Here is a 17,600-nt window from a genome sequence, read left to right on the forward strand (position 1 = left end):
AGAGTATATCAACCTGTGATATTTTTACATGTCCTTTGTTATTGAAGTTTCTTGATTTTATGAAAGCCCTTTACAGGTTAGAGTGTAGTAGTGTATTTTGCAATACCTATGAAACAATACTGACAAATTGACATTTTTTTTATTTGTTTGCTTTTCTATTGCCCATGTGCCACCATTTTTTCACTAAGAATTATGGCAAAAATAAATAATGTGTTAAATGTTATCTTTTGTGTTTATTTTGTATTTCCTGCTGTCCTGAAAATATATCAAAACCAAACTGTGAGCCCCAAAAAATAAGTATCAAGCCATGAATTCCTCTAATAACTCTTATGCTGAATAACAACTAAGCTTATAGCTTGCAGCTTATAATTGGGTGTTGCTTTTACCAGTCTGGAAACCATCCAGACTATAAGACTATAATTCTATTAGCACAACAATGCAGGCCAGACTGGGCCCTTCAATGGCAAGTGAATGGTCAAAGAATCACAGATTTTAGCAAACGATCCTAACGATAAATCATTGGCATAGATGGTGACTTAAATTTTATACAACCAGTAGCTCATCCTAGACCAAAGCATATCTTACAATGATGGTGAGGATGTGCTTGGAACAGGCCTCGTGGTCCAGCCTCTGAGCAGTGTAGATGGTGCCCAGGGTAGGGTTGATGCGAAACAGACGCATGCTGCTGGGGTCTATGGAGCTCTGCAGAGAGTAGGTCAGCCGGTGATGCTCATCACGGTCCGATGCCAGAACCTGGACCACCTCAGTGTCAGGTGGTGTATCTTCAGAAATAGTGACATCATAGGTTGATTGGGAAAAGATGGGAGCGTTGTCATTGTTGTCCATAACAGTGATGTGCACCTAGAACATGAGGGGTATTGAAAATGAAAAAGTGAGGAGAGGGATGAATGAAATAATCGCTGATTGAGTTCTGTAATCCATATCTTAATGTGCAGAGTAGTTATTTACAGATATTTTCAGTCTGAGCATTTTACATGCGTGAACATTTTGCAGATATGTTGAATATAAATTTTTCCTACTAATGTTGATAACAAGACCTAATTTTGGAATCATTGTATTTCCTAGAAATTGTTAATCTGCTAATGCAGATTAGTTGTGCCTTGAAATCCTGTCCCTGAAGATCGCAAACATGGATGGTGACATGGGACAACCCTGGTGGAGACCAAAACCCACCCCAAAATGCGTTTAACTTCCTGCCAAAATACGGATACAACTCTCGCTCTGGTTATATACGGACCAAATGGCTTGTACTAATGGCTGAGCAGTGTGATATCCTGATAATTCAAGCACACCCTCAGGTCCCCCTTTTTGAAAATTGTAACCACCCCCCCAGTCCGCCAGTCCACAGGCACTGTCACCAACCTCCATGTGACCCTGTAGAGGCATGTTAGCCAAGACAGCCCAAAAATGTCTAGAGCCTTCAGTAACTCAGGACGAATCTCATCCAATCCTGGCGCCATACAACTGAGGAGCTTCCTACCTCAAAGACATCTGCCAGAGAAATGAGTGAGACTCCATGGAGTACTGAAAATCTGCCTTCCCCTTAGAGGACATGTTGGCCGGGTTCCTTCCAGGTTCCCATCAGGAGACCCCTGGGCAGGCCAGGCCCAAAAAGCCTCCTTCTTGAGCTTGACGACTTCCCTCACAGCCAGTGTACACCAGCGGATTCTCAGGTAGCCACCACGACAGGCACCGACAACCCTCTGACCACAGCTCCTGAGAGCCGTGTCCGCAATGGAGGCTTTAAACTTGGCACACTCGGATTCCATATCCCCAGCCTCCCCCAAAATGCGTGCGTATTTCTTCTGGAGGTGCGAGTTAAAGACTCCACGGACAGGGGCCTTGGCCAAACTTTCCCAGTTCATTCTCACTACTCATTTAGGTTTACTGAGTCTGTCCAGCCACTTACCCCACCATCTGATCCAAGTCACCACCACATGGTGAACATTTGACAGCTCTGCTCCTCTCATCACTTGAGTATCTCAGATATAAGGTCGTAGATCAGATGATTCAACCACAAAGTCGATCACTGATCTTAGAACTAAGGTGTTCTGGTACCAAGTACATTTATGAACCACCTTATTCTTGAACATAGTGTTTGTTATGGCAAATCCATGGCTAGCACAGTGTAACAATAAAACACCACTTGGGTTCATATCAGGCAGGCCATTCTTCCCAATCAGCCCGGACTGCAGTGGTGAAGAGGGAGCTGAGCCGGAAGGCCAAGCTTTCAATCTACGACATGATCTACATTCATCTCACCTAGGGTCATTAAATTTGGGTAATGACCAAAAGACTGATTTTGCGAATACAAGCGCTTGAAATAAGTTTCCTCTACAGGGCGGCCTCTACTCCTTCATGCCGAAAGGAGCTAGTTGAGGTGGTTCGGGCATTCACTGGAGGTCTTCCAGCCACGTCCAACTGCTAAGAGACCCTGGGGTAGACTTAAAACACGCTGGAGAGATTATATATCACATCTGGCCTGGGAACAGCCCAGGATCCCCCAGGAAGAGTTGGAAGAAGTTGCTGGGGAGAGGGACATCTGGGCTGCCTTGCTTAACCTGCTGCCACTGCAACCCAGCTCCGGATAAGCGGCAGAAAATGGATGGATGCATGGAGATAAGTTGTGTGAACATAATTTGTAGGAGACAGAGTTGGGGATGGAGTTGTCAGGAACCTTAGTTTTTCTCTCCTCATGACTGAGACGTTTTCAGAAAGACATCACTGGATAGATAGTTGAGGTAGTTTGTAGTCTAGAAAGCCATTACCATCCCAAAAACAATGGCTGTACAGTACAACAATGCACAGAAATATTGTTTCTGTACAGTAGCAGGAAAAAACAGGATGACGCAATTGTCTTTGGTTTGTGCTTTTGTTCAGTTTGTCACTGCTGTTATAACAGTCCAGTTTGACCAGTTCCTGGCTGTATCAGACCCTTGAGGATGAGATGTTTAATCTCTACAGGGACACAAAAGGAAGTTGTACGCAACTATTTTTCCCTCTTTGAAGAAATTCATCATAATAAAATTTCATATCAACATCAATTAATTTCAGTGGAATTACTGCAATTGGTGTAAATCAATTAATTTCACTGGAATTACTGCAATTGGTGTAAATCAATTAATTTCAGTGGAATTACTGCAATCAGTGTAAATCAATTAATTTTAGTGGAATTACTGCATTCGATGTATTCACTCAGAGGAAAAGTAAATTTGTATGTTGCTTTCATGTAGAGTTCATCTTTACCACTCACATCACTGTACTTGGCTATTGGAATTTCAGAGTGTATACTGAACAATAATGAACATATTTATTGTAATTGTAAAAACTGCAGAGAAGTCATGCAGGGTGTTGGTGGTTGGCGTGTTTCATAACTCATGGGAAGTTCCTGAGTCAAGATGACGGTGTTGAAGCCCAGCACAAGTCAGGAAGACACAGGAGGAGAGGCAGAGTAAGACAGGTAGTGAAGCATGAAGAAGAGACAGTAAGGCAGGCAATGAAAGAAGTAAGAGTAGATTTAATTTTATCAAACCCTGTGAGGAAACTGGGCTGTAGTAGTAGTATGACAGCAACACAGAGAAAATAGGTATGAAGAAAGTAAATGACGAGTGTATGAATGCACATATTAAGCGTTTAGTGAGGTTTTACCTGCCCCATTGTGTTGCAATGACCAAAATATATCAACGCGGGTTGAAAGGGCCGTACGTCATAACATGGACTAAAATATTATTTGGCCAGGTGCTGAGATTTCTAAATCTTGAAACTCACCTCATGGTCAATATGCTGCTTAGAAAAGAGCTCTCCAGATTCCTTCTTTTGCAGAAGTGATAAAAAAAACTCTTCATTAGAAATGTCTAATGAATCACTGACTTTAGCAGTATACCTACCTAATGTAAAAAAAAAACAAAAAAAAAAAAACTGTCTTATTAGTGTTGCTTTCAGAGTTTCAGGGCAAGGGTGGCAGGATGCCAACCCTAGTTCAAGTAAGGGGCCAGGGCTGGAAGCCAGGGGTATCAGAATACAATCTGCTGCTACAGTGAGGAGCTAAGCAGGGGGAAAAGAGTTCAGGATCTGCTGCAGTCTGGCACCAGACAGAAATTGATAGAAATTGGCATGCCAGGAAGAAGAGAATGTAGGTCTGGGAAGAGTGGGTGGCAGAGTGTTGTGAGGAAGGGAGGAAGGGAGGTAGAGAAGGGCGACAAATGAAAGGAAAACTCAACATAAAATGTCTTAAGCATTATTAATACTTGATGCAAGGGGTTATAAGCAGTTCTGTTATAGATCTCTATGGTTCAGGTTTGGATTTTTAATTCAGCGTCAGAATTCAACGACTGATATGACCATAACAACACTAGAGGGATGTAACTTTGGGGACAGTCTTTCATTTTCTTGGTGATATACTGTAGAGGGATGTTGGGCTACGACATACATACTTGGAGTTCCATTCAGGTAAATTATTTTGCTTTGCCTTGTTACAAAATAGGAGACCACTGTGCAATCAGCATTCCTTCTTTCACTGTGATAGACAGTGGTGATCATGGCGAGCAGATGGTTTGTTTTTGGCATGTGGTGGTCAGAGATGTGTTACGGTAAAGAAGTCTCAACAAGTGTTCAACAAGCAGCCCAAGCTGACCAGTCACAGTTCCTGGGGTCTCCCAGTGGTAATCACATAGCTATGGTGTAGCTACAGCTGTTACATGTGTATGCTCTATAGCTCTGCTGCAACCACTTAACTATAAACCAAACCCTTAGGTTTCTCAAACCCAAGGGTTTGGTTACAACATGTCTGATGGGATACTCATGTGTCTTAATTCCTCTGATTTCTTTTTTGTGATGTTACCATGTATCAGAATCTCAGCAATAAACTTGGTGAGTATATTCTGCAAGAACTTTATTTGAAAAACCATACTTATACTGTGTCAGGTGGGTGAGCTGCACGTTCATGCCACATCTAAAGGTGTTCTTTTGGATTCAGATCTGGTGACTGGGGGGGGCACTGAAGTACACTGAACTCACTGTCATGTTGATGAAACCAGTTTGAGAAGACTTTTGCTTTGTGACATGGTGCCTTATCATGATGGAAGTAGCCATTAGAATATGGTAAACTGTGGCCATAAAGGGAAGCACGTGGTCAGCAACAATACTCAGATAGACTGTGGCATTCAGACCATGATTGATTAGTATTGAGGGCTCCAAAGTGTGCCAAGAAAACATGTCCCACACCATTACACCACCACCACCAGCTTGGACTGTTGACACAAAGCAGGTAGGGTCCCTGGATTCATGCTATTGATGCCAAATTCTTACCCTCCCATCGTAGCATTCCTCAGAAGTAATCCCACTTCATCAAACCAGGATACGTTTTTTCAGTCTTCACCTGTCCAATTTTGGTGCACCTATGCCAACTGCAGCCTCAGATTTCTGTTCTTGCTGACAGGAGTGGAACCTGACGTGGCCTCTGTTGTTGTAGCCCATCCGCCTCAAGGTTGGAAATCTTGTTCATTATGAGGTGCTTTTCCGCTCGCCACAGTTGTAAAGAGTGGTTATCTGAGTGACCGTAGCCTTTCTTTCAGCTCCAACCAGTATGGCCATTCTCCTCTGACCTCTCACATCAACAAGATCTGCTGATCACTGAATGTTTTTGGTAGCATTCTGAGTAAACTCTAGAGAATATTGTGTTTGAAAATCCATGGAGATCAGCAGTGTCAGATATACCCAAACCAGCACCAACAATCATACCAAAAAGAAAAAATACCAAAAAGTTACTGAGATCACAATTTTTCCCCATTCTGATGTTTGATGTGAACATTAACTAAAGCTCCTGACCTGTATCTGCAGGATTTTATGCATTGCACTGCTGCCACAAGACTGGCTGATTGGAGACTTGCATGAATAAGCACATGTACAAGTGTTCCTAATAAAGTGGCTCGTGAGTGTATAATATTATTAAGACCCAGGTTACATTAACCAGAGTTATCCTTTAAGTAAAATTTGACCATTGATCTTAGTGAGAAAACTCTTTCTCTGTATTTGACACACTGTTATCATGAGTGGTTTCTGAGTCTTTTTGTAAGTCTCGTCCTTCATAGGTTCCTACAACAGATTTCCAAAAGTCATGTCTCCAAAGTGGTAACAGTTCTGGAAATTAGAAGTTCAGTATCTGGGAGCAGTGGGCAGCCATCCTCCTGGGTCTTGAGACAGTCCTGAGGTCAGTCTATTGTTAAATTGGCAGGACTAACCCTATGGGCGTCACTATGCTTCAAACAAAGAGCTTGTAGATGATCTAAAAGAAAAAGTAGAGTTTCAGCATTTTACTGTATACCATATAGTTATTTACTGTGGGAGAAAACCAACAGAAAAATATAGGAAAGTTCAAATCCCTTAGAGAAAACAAAAGATTCAAACCCAGGACCTTCTTCACCTCTATGAAGTGACATTGCTAACCACTGAGCTACTGTGCTGGCTATATCCCTGCCACAATATACCAACTGAACTGTGCAAGGATAACTAATTACTAAATAGCAGCAGCAGCAGGGTTAAGACTTAGTGGGGGAGGAAAGTGAAAACGTGCACTCTACACACATCCAGAAAAAGGGGTCTGAAATTTGTACCGATTCCTATCAGGAGAAAACATATAGCATAGGGAAGGGAAACAGAGAAAGGAGTTGAGTGTTGCCAGGCGCTGAGTCTAAATTTAAACCCTGCTGCAGCAGTTGGGCTTCTGTTGTTCAACTGTGGAGACATTCCCTGGCGGCAGGACGCCATGCTGACTCTCCATCTGGGAGCCTTCCTCCCAATTTACAGGTGTGTGTGTCTCTGTATCTGTTTGTGTGTGTGAATAGGGAATATGTGAATAACAAAAAAACAAAACAAAAAACATAAAACACATTCCAGCTGCATTCCAATAGTGAATAATGTATTAATATGAGTGTTTTTGGTTGACATCTTTCTGTAGTCAAACGCTTATAATAATAATAATAATACTAATAATATTTATAAGTATTATTATTAGTATTATTATTATTACTATTATTAGTGTTGAAGGTGAAAAGCAATTACCTAAGATTTCAACAATGACTTGACACCACAGTGTTGTTATTTCCAAGTGGATGGTCAATCATTTGAAGACCTCATCCATATATCATACACTGGAGCTAATTCTGGTAAAAATAAAAATGATCTTCAAATGTATAAGTGAAACAGAACTTTTAAATGAAATTGTAAGTTTAAATGATGAGGTTAAAGATGGTTTAAACTAAACTAGTTTAGTTTAGTTTAATTTGGTTTTATTTAGTTTAGTTTAGTTTAGTTTAGTTTTGTTTGTTGCAAGGATTGAAAATTTCAAGTTCGTACAAGTTCTTGGCATAGCTGCACGAACATGTATTGCATTGTAAATTGCATCTTGACACCTGCACACAATTTTGCCAACACAGTATCAAAACCAGCAGCAAAGCTCTGAAATACCTTATATTTTCTTAATGCAGATCTATTAAGCTGTGAAACAGTCTGTATCATTTAGATACAGTCTGTTGATAATTGTAAAGTAGACCTAACGTTGTTGATGATATGACATGGAATAGAAGCTGAGTGTAGTTAAAGGAAGTTAAGCAACTAACAGGGACTAGAGGAAGTAAATATAATATACAATATATATATATAGTTTGACAATATAAATATGTCAAACCCCAGCATAATCTGCAGAATAAAAAATAACTTTATTTTGAGGCCAACGTGTCAGGGTCATCACACGGTTCTAACAAGTAGGAACAAGGAATTAGAGGACCTCCTCTCAGGTGTACACAGTAAATGGTTAAATGGCTAAGTTAAGGGTTTCAGTGGTCCAAAAAGAAAAAGACTGCATATATGTTTTTGTATGTGTGCATCTGTTTTGGCAAGCATGACAAAAACTTCCTCCAGGGTAACTTCAAAATGACTTTTGGGACCCCCCTAGTGTGACAGCATGTGTTAGACAGCAGGGTGGGGGCCAACATGACAGAGAGAGGAGTGAGGATACCACAGCAGCGGCAGAATGTGATGAATCTATGTGACTATGTGACTGGATACAAACAGAACGCATAAATATGTCCCTTTTCACTAGCTTTATACTCAGTTTAGGAAATTGACTGTCCTTGAAAATGACAGGATGAATAATGTGTGTGTGTGTGTGTGTCAGGGGGGAATAAAAAGTGTCTCCCTAATTCCTCATGTCAGAACAATTATTCCTGCTTTATAAAAATGCTAATATCATTTTCTCTTTGTGTACGTGCATTTGTGTGTCTGTGTACAGTGTCATATTTTATATTGCACACTCAGCAGATTTCTAAAATTCTCAGATGTGTAAAACCTAATCTAAATTCTTAGCATTGTTAGCAAGTGACATTTTCTTGGTTTTACTGAAAAATAATTTTTGGTTGAAGCTGGAAGCTGAATTTACTTGAGGCCTTCTTCTGCACTGAAACTGGTCTGAAAAAGACTTTCTGCTTCATATGGTATTCTGTATTTTTACCTCCTTTATCTTGAAACAGGTAGGGTCCACATGAAAGAGCTGACCAAAATAGAATAAATCTGGGTGTTTTCATTCGGCCTGCTTTCACAGAGGATAGTGTATATAATATCAATAAAGGGCACACCATATCTCATAATAGTGTTACAACAGAGCCTAATGTCACTCAGAATGTATTATATATTATGCTGATGGGGCAGCTGTGGCTCAGGAGGTAGAGTGGGTTGTCCACTAACTGGAAGGTCAGTGGTTTGATCCCCGGCTCTTTCAGTCCGCATGTGGCCCAAGTGTCCTTGGGCAAGTTACTGAACTCCAAATACCGATCATCAGTGTGTGAGTGTATGTATGTGTGTGTGTAGAAAGTGTTGTACATGTAAAAAAGCGCTGTATGAATGTGTGCGTGAATGGATGAATGTGGCAGTAGTGTAAAGCGCTTTGAGTGGTTGATAAGACTAGAAAAGCGCTATATAAGTGCAGTCAATATACCATGGCATGGAGCCTACTGTTTGTCAGAACAGTGTATGCTACATAATAGGCATGAATTATGATATATAAACACTCAGAATAATGTTTGGTTAAAATCTTAGTATGGAAAAGTGCAATCAGCAATTTTCAGGACCAATGGAAGACTTTCATATAAGAAATAATTCTGTCTGATTGTTTATGCTTGTGTATTTTACTTGGTTATCATAAATAATAGAAATGATTGGGGAAAGATTAAAATAAGAGACCAGATTATCCTTTTGATAGTTAAGGTCTGAGTGTGTGAATCTCCAAAAACCTCGACGTGAGATATTCGAAAAATTAAGAATATACAGAGTACCTATAGAATATACAGTAAATACCCCTGCTTGGCTTTGTAACTGAAAGGGTTGTCTGTATTGTTAATCCACTTTATAGCTGCCATTCTTGTAATCATTAAAATAAAAATTTTAAAAATGACCATATTTCACCTTCAACAGAGAGATTACCTGATATTTGTTCAGCCTCTCAATCGTCTCATCGCCGAAGATAATCCCTGTGATTTGGTCAGTAAATCTGAGTGAAACACAGACTTTACTGTTCTTTTTTTGCTTTCATCTTTTCCAGGCTGCTTGTATATCATGGGCCAGAAAGCCACCCTACACATTCTCTGTTCAGAGGAATCCTAGTGTTTGTAATTGTACCTTGTACCTTGTAATGTGATCCAGTCATTATGATTCATGGACAGTGTGTTCAAGACAGTATTTTTGAATGGGGGGAACAAGCCAGGCCCCAAGAGGGGCTGGATAAAATTGGGTTAACTGTTACTTAACATTTTGCTAAAATTACAAGGTATGGTTTTTATCATATGATGGCACAGTAACATAGCAAAGTTTTGGGATTGGCATCAGCACCCCCCCCGCAACCCTCAAGGATGAGATTGTATAGCTAATGGATGGATGGACAAATTATCATGTTTAATGCTTTTTTCACCCTTTTTCTCATTCCTACCCTCTACCTCTTCCTCTGTGGCATCTGATGCATTAGCGTTTTTAAATTGTTCCAAAACCAGTTACAAGGTATAACTGTAACCCACCAAACAATGAAAGGTTGGTAAATAAAGGTTATGGGATACCTGTGTGTATGCAGTGTTGGTGCCATCTGTGGCTTGCACAGTCAGGTTGTAGAAGGAGCGCTGTTCAGCATCCAGAGGTTTTGCGATGATAATGGTGCCCACAGCCTTCTCTACGTCAAACATACTGTCACTGTTCCCACCTGCTCCACAGGAAGAAGGTCAGACAGGAGAAGGGAGAGGCACAGTGTCAAACACAGTGTCAATCGTGCAGATACACTCTGAACACACAGAATTTATGATGTATACGTGAATATACACACACACACACACACACACACACAAACCAGACAGTTTTATTTATTGACCAATGGTTTTCAGTCATGTGTGACCGTGTGCTGAAATGTCCTGACATTTAAATATAGTATACAGTAACTGTAACTGTATTTAAATGTCAGTAACTGTATAATCTCATTCAGTGAAGTGAGCAGCTACAGTAATCACATAGACTGAGCAGCACATGACTGGAGACCACTGCTGCACACACACTCTTCATTGATTTGTCTTGGAATTTGTGATAGAGTAGAGGAGGGAGGGATGGCTGTTGAGAGGGTTAAGCCCCCTCCTCACAAACAAACACAACAGTTGCACACACTCAAACAAACCAACAGTAAAAAGCACAAGATCACAGCCACACAATGAAGCAAAAGCACTGGCCATGCAAGCACACCAGCAACACAAACCCTCTTTGTATTTGTGTTCCTATTACTGTCTGCACTACATATGTACTCATTTGATTTGAAACATATGGCATGTACAGTTTCAACGTGTGTTTGTGTGTTTGTGTGTGTTTGACTAGGTATTCATTACAACATCTGCCATACAATCCTCCCAGCCCACTGGTGATATTTTGAATTGGAAACCAGTATATGATAGACAACCTAGTGACATCCAAATTTCTTTGTGGAATGGAAGCACACAACTCCACTCAACTATGTGAAATAACTTCAAACAAAACGGAGGGTTAATAGAAAAAAAAGTTCACTGTTGATAATCTTTATTTCACTGAGGGCATGATGGGGAGGTCTAATGAAGTGTTTTGGTCTTGCTGTATTTCTCCTACAGATATAAAGCTGTCCTTTAGGTGGTGCTGTGTTGGTGACCATGTAGACATCAAGCCTTAATTCTCATTTTACCACTCACATTGAATTAAAAGCTTCATTTAGTCTTAGCTGGACTGGGTGTGCTGTGTGCGTTATAAAATAGTGTGTAATAAGAATCTGCAGTAACGATCTGCCATCCACATGCAACATGTCTACATGTCTATGTTGGTGTGTGTCTATGGTAACTGTTGATGGCTGTTGATGACTGCAGAATGGTCAGTGGAAAGCCAATTGTATTTTTCCATTGGCTTTTGGATGATTGCAGAAAAGAAGCTCTGTGACAAACAAAAGTTTATGATACTTATATGTTTTGTTCAGCAAGATAATCTTCACAAATGAACACCACTTTTATGATTTCTGAAGCCTGAATACAATTGCCGGAAGTAAAATGCTAATGTTAGGCTATAAACAAACTACTGCACGGTCGCATGACTTTGACATCATCACCACTAAGCCTCCAACTTGTAATTTGAGTTAGCGTACTTAACTTTTCTCTAGAAGCCTTCCCTCTTAGAAAGTCAGTAATAGTTTGCAAGAGCGCGAGTATAAACACAACAAGGCTATAAAGGCGGAGCGGTGAGTAGATCGGTTTTCGTGTTTGGCATGATGACGTTTAATATCCTCGACAACCTTTATTGCCGTATTTTATGTCGTAGAATAAAACTTGAAAATGTTTTGAGCTTGTGTTAACCACAGACCTTATTTCAGGCATCTAACCAAAAGCCCATTCAAAAAACCCATTGACTTCAGGACAAGGGTAAGTGCAAAAATGCTAACTCATTCCTGCAACGATCTATAGTAATATAGTACACAAAAATAAGAACATCCTCAAAGACATCTTGTTTTGCTATGTAGTAGCATAAACTAGCAATCTCCAATGCAACCAATCTCTGTGGAAAATAGATATAACTGACCTACAGATTAGCATCAATAAGTTATTTAGTCTAAACAGCTAAACGTACTCTTACAAACAATGGCCTATCTGATGGAAATCTACAAGATTAGCTGTTTAAACTAAAACCTAAAACATGACACCAATCCTTTTAAAAAATCTCAACATGAGCTTCTAACCAGATGGTCAACAGTCCTGACTGGACCTTCTTTTGCCAGGAAGAAATTATTGTTTGGCTTCTCTATTGTCGAACTGCTTTGCCTAATTATGTACATAGATATGAGAATTTTTTTTTTTTTACTGAATCATTAACTAATCCAAGAGAAGCAGGACTTTAAGTTGACTGTGATTGAGAACAGTCCTTGTAAGTACAATAGTCTTCAAACAGACAGTTACAGACATATTTTGCAAATAATAAGGGTTTTTAAGTTGGGCTGAGGTTTTGCAGTACGTGCTGTAACCTGCGTTGTGCTTTGTTGTGTAGACCACAAAAATATTAATGACCAAATGAAGACAGAAAAGACACTAAACTATACTGTGATCACAGGCAGCCTCAAGCAGTCATGCCTTCCATCCAATCTATTCATCCTCTTTTAGGACATTAAGAAGAAGAGAGTTTGGCAAGAATCCTTCTGAGGCAGAAAAAGCCCCTTGTCTGCTGATGCCAAATTACAGAGAGACAATGAGTTTCTACGTATTGTCTCAATTGGACAGTTGTTTCACCACAGACCACATTGCTGGACACATTGCTGTCCTGTCATCCAAGAGCTGAGATAAAAAGAGAGAAATACTGTTTTTCATATCTGACAAGTGACAATATTTTCTACTCTCTTTCAAACTTGCTTGTCCAGCCAATCAGAAATAAGTATTCCTGTGACTGTGATGTAAGTGATAATGGACAATTAAGTGTCCTGATAAGAGAAAACAATGGATAAGGTACATGCTAGAAATAACAAGGCAAGAAGCAAGGGTGTGCTCTTTCTGAAAAATGAGGCGTGATCCTGGGGTTTACATTTTATTTTTGCCTACATTTGTGTACTTTTTGGTGAAGCTACACCATGAAAATTGTATCAGTTATTAGCAGTAACTAAATACTAACTTACTTAGTTACTGAATTTATAAACATTTGTCCTTGAGGAGTACTTGTATGGCATCTGTGTGTTTAGAACAATGTTATAGGTCAGAGAAGAAGAGTTTGACTTTTTAGGTAAATTTTGGTAATTTGGTTCAAAGGGTTAAACAGCCAGCCGATACAGAATGAACACTGACCTGACATTAAAATAGTCACTAAACCGTGAACTACAACTGTTATTAAAGTGTCCCAATATACAGTTTTAATGAACACTATTGTCCATGTCTATATAAAGTTTAAAGATGCGTACATATGATGCGTTTGTGTGGTTGTATACTCTGTATATTTTAGCTGGTGAGTGTGGGTGTGTATAGGCACCGTGGACCAGACTGAGGCTTTCTGTGTTCCAATCTGATCACTGCTGTCTGGCTGTGTGTCTGTCTGTGTGTCTGCTGGGTGATGCCCGAGCAGCTTCAGGTATAAACGGATCACTGGTATGTGTTAAGATGCCTATGTTATGTTCTGTAATTTAAATCTGGGTATGTGTGTGTGTGTGTATGTGTGGAATGTTTAAGTAATCTTTTCTATCACACATATGCTCCAGCTTCTCTACTCATCAATCTATAATGTTTGTTTCTTAGGTAAACTGCCTACTCTCTCTTGCTGTCTCTTTCTCTCTATCTGACCTTCAGGAAAATCAACACCACAGTCTCACAGAAAATATATGCATACATTTTTACAAATGAATCAATAACCACCAACTCTGAGAGACACGTCACAAGTGACCCCCTGCATTTTTATACACTCCGAGTCCAAGTATTGTTATTTACTCTGGTGCTCAACAAAGTGAAATCTTCACACACAACTCAGAGTTGGTGTGGATTAAACGGATGGATGCCTCAGCATCATAGGCTGCTGACATCTCTTGTTTAGTGTGAATTTAGGGTTATACTCCAGCCTTGCTTTTCATCATTTTCCCTTCTACGCTATTAACTCCGCATACAATTTCTTTTCCGTTTCTTTTTTCACCTCCCTTTGTCTCTGTCCCCCTCCCCACATCTGCTTCAAGTCACCTTGTCTATATTCCCACAGTTCAAATTTTCCCTTTCCACTTGCTGGGTGTAAGGTGTGGGCATTGCATGCTGAATGCTGAATACTGTCTGCTGGCTTTGAAGCAATGCTTTGTACACTGAGGGCTGGGTGTTTATTACATGGTGCTGGGGTTTAGGCATTGTTTGCTGGGTACTGGGTGTTTGGTGTTCCTGCTGGATGTGGGGTGCTTCTTCAGTCCCAAACCTTCTGCCAAACAGTCAAGTGCATCCATTAGTTTAGCTAATGGGTCATCAGATAGTGGAACATTTCAGTGCATGTGTGAAGCTTCCTTTGAAAAGTTCTGCATGAAGGCATGCATTAATTCCATAAGGAATGTGTGCACAGGTGCTGCTAACAGCAGGTCATTAGACAGAGCTGTCAACCCGGGGGTTGTTTCCATGGGAGCAGATAAAAAGGGTTGGATACCTTTTTACCAAACCTTCAACACTTCAATTAACCTTGGTTGCAGGGTAGTCCATTAATGTGAAACATCCACACACACACTCTCTCACACACACACACACACACACACACACTCTCTCACACACACACACACACACACACACTCTCTCACACACACACACACACACACACACACACACACACACACACACACACACACACACACAGAGACACAGGATAAACAAACACACACATCTGCTCAGGCTGAGCTTGTGTAGTTTAATCCACTCATCCAACCAACTAATCAGAGGACAGCACCAATGAGAAGCACAGGGGTGGACGATGAATGCCAACAAAAGAGACAAGGAAAAGGCAAGAAAAAGGAAAAGAACGGAAAGGAAGTGGAAAGAAGACAGCAAAGAGCGGTAGTGGAAGTTGGAAGCGAGATACCTTCTGAGGAACAGTTCCTGCCACAAGCGCTCTGCAGAATATAGAACATCTCACGGAAAGACCTGGGACCTTCCAGGCATGAAGCATCGAGGAGAGAGAGGAGAGAGAAGGTGAGACAGGAGGGAAAGACAGGCTTGAGGAGGACGACAGGAGGATGATGTGATGAGCAAAGGAGGCACACAGACTGACAAAACAGGACAGACAACTGCTTCTGATGAGCTCAACCTATATCAAATTATTTGTACATCAGATTGGGTTTTAACCACAATGATGATGATATGTTTGGATTAAAGCTGCTAAAAGACAATATTTTATGGACATTTAATCATTGCTTATCAAAGGAAAGTGTTCAGTCTTATTTTTTTTTTCCTTAGGACATAACAGTTCAAACCAGAGAGAAAATGGGTATAAATTACCTAGAGTTATTTAGATATAGCTGTTCTGTGATTTAGACATTAAAAAAAAAATTCTAGCGATTCAAACAAGTTATCTTATGATCACAGCTACAATCATTCCTGAAATCTTTCTGCAGCACCTTTAGAGGATTATTTATAAAATGATGATGACGATGATGATGATGATGATGATGATGATGATGATGATGATGATGATCTGACTCTGGCCTGCTAGCTGTACCAGAAAAGGGCCAGAAAAAAAACCCTGGGGAGAGCAGCTTTTACAGTCTACACTTTGGAATATTTGGAACAGCCTGCCAAAGGATACTGAAGACAGTAGAGAGAAATGATCTGAATTGAATTTAAAGACTGTCCTCACCAGAAACACATCATTGGTCATTCAAATGTTCAAATGATTAAAAAAACCTATGTTAACGTTTTCCTTTTTCATTAATGTTCTCAGAAGCAAAGCAACAACAGCATGATATTGTTTTAGTTCCACAAAACCTCTTAGGGATGATGCAAGGGGTTGATGGTTGGACATGCAAAGTGACTCACTTTGACAAGGGGCCCACTGTTCACATCTCATGGTCTCTTTTTACAATGACCAAAATCTTTCTCTAACCTCAACCAAGATATTTTAGTTAAGACTTAACCAAACCTTAACTGTAGCAGTGGCAAATCAGAAAACCCTGATATGAATTGATTTTGACCAGTCATATGAATCTGTTTGGAGGAAACTGACAACCTTTTTGTCACTTTGGTATGACAAAACAAAACTGTCACATAACAGCCCTAAATCATATATATATATATATATATATATATATATATATATATATATATATATATATATATATGTATATTCATATGTGTATTATATCATTTTGATCTGAAAATTGAAATATTGGTTTTGCACACAAATTATATTTATGCACAGTCTATCCTGTGCCTACTAATCTGTCTGGTCTATTTCTTGTACTGCTTTAATACTAAATTGCCTTCCTGGGATCATTTAACTTTTATCTTGCTTTTTTTATTATTGTTGTTGCTGTTGATTAATAAAATTAACAAATTAATTTTCAATGTATATTGTCTCATTAAAACTAGTTTATGAAAAGATAAAATGTTTGAGAAAGAAAGAAAATAGCTGTGATCGCAGAGAAAGGATGTGTACACAGTAAAAAATAATTCATGAAAAACTGAAGAAGATCGTCTACAGAGAGAGAGAGATGGAGACAGACATAAAGAGAAAGGGAAACAGAAAAAAGAGAGAGAAGAGAGAGAAGAGATGGACAGTGCTATGGAGAGCCAGAAGCACGAGGCAGAAGGTATCTTCAGCTGGATACACACTGACTGTCACTGCTCAGTGACAACGAAAGGAAAGATGGATGGTGCATTGTGGGAACCGTAGTCCTTCTTGGTCGCCGTTGTCCATCTAGTTCGGACTGTCTTGTAGCCCACAGTGCATTCATCACAGCTGGGGAACTGTCAGTATACATTGAATTGAATGGCGTTAAAAACGAACTGAATTTAGAGTCTGATTAAAGTACTGATTATTATAATTCTTAAATCACTATTACTACAGTAGAATCGTTACAATACATAATGCTTATAAATTGAGTTTAGCGCGCTGGGCATGACATAATCTAGGTAAGCCTTTCAAGTGGGTGAAAGTGAACCTTGGATCAAAGGGATTTAAGTGTGCCATGTTGGGCATTTCCCTCTTAAAAGAGAATGTCACACTGGCTTTAACATCTGTCAGAATGTTCTTTATTGAGAGCGAGCCAGCACCTCCTCTAGGCAGAGGCTTTATAAATGGAACTAAATAAGTCGTTTATAATATTTATAAATAAAACTAAATCTCTTTAAGGAGTCTTAGGATAACAAACATTAAGAAACTGTTTTATCTTGAATTCAGTCCATATAAGTTCTCTATAGGCTGCCCGCAGTTTTAATTTTTCATTGCATAGGGCATACAGACCGGGCAGCTGGAGAAGCTGTCGCCATGGTGACTGGAATGCGCAGAGCATGGCGCTGGGTGTCCATTAGCATTTTTCTCTGGCAGAAAGACTG

At 39.8% G+C, this 17,600-nt stretch overlaps 1 protein-coding gene across 5 annotated transcripts in view; it reads right to left on the reverse strand.

The window, feature by feature from the left end:
* The window catches only part of fat3a (FAT atypical cadherin 3a), a 132,201-nt gene that overhangs the window by 56,491 nt on the left and 58,110 nt on the right, over positions 1-17,600 (reverse strand). For 3 of the 5 annotated variants that reach the window (XM_040123000.1, XM_040122999.1, XM_040123002.1), the window contains exons 6-7: positions 10,122-10,261; positions 586-861 (exon numbers count right to left, since the gene is read on the reverse strand). In XM_040123000.1, the coding sequence (XP_039978934.1) occupies positions 586-861; positions 10,122-10,261 (416 nt within the window). Of the gene's footprint in view, positions 1-585; positions 862-10,121; positions 10,262-15,129; positions 15,199-17,600 lie in introns of all 5 variants that reach the window. The other 2 variants (XM_040122998.1, XM_040122997.1) reach the window with 1 other exon arrangement.

Source organism: Xiphias gladius, unplaced genomic scaffold (genome assembly GCF_016859285.1).
Source record: "Xiphias gladius isolate SHS-SW01 ecotype Sanya breed wild unplaced genomic scaffold, ASM1685928v1 HiC_scaffold_1472, whole genome shotgun sequence".
Lineage (NCBI taxonomy): Eukaryota > Metazoa > Chordata > Actinopteri > Istiophoriformes > Xiphiidae > Xiphias > Xiphias gladius.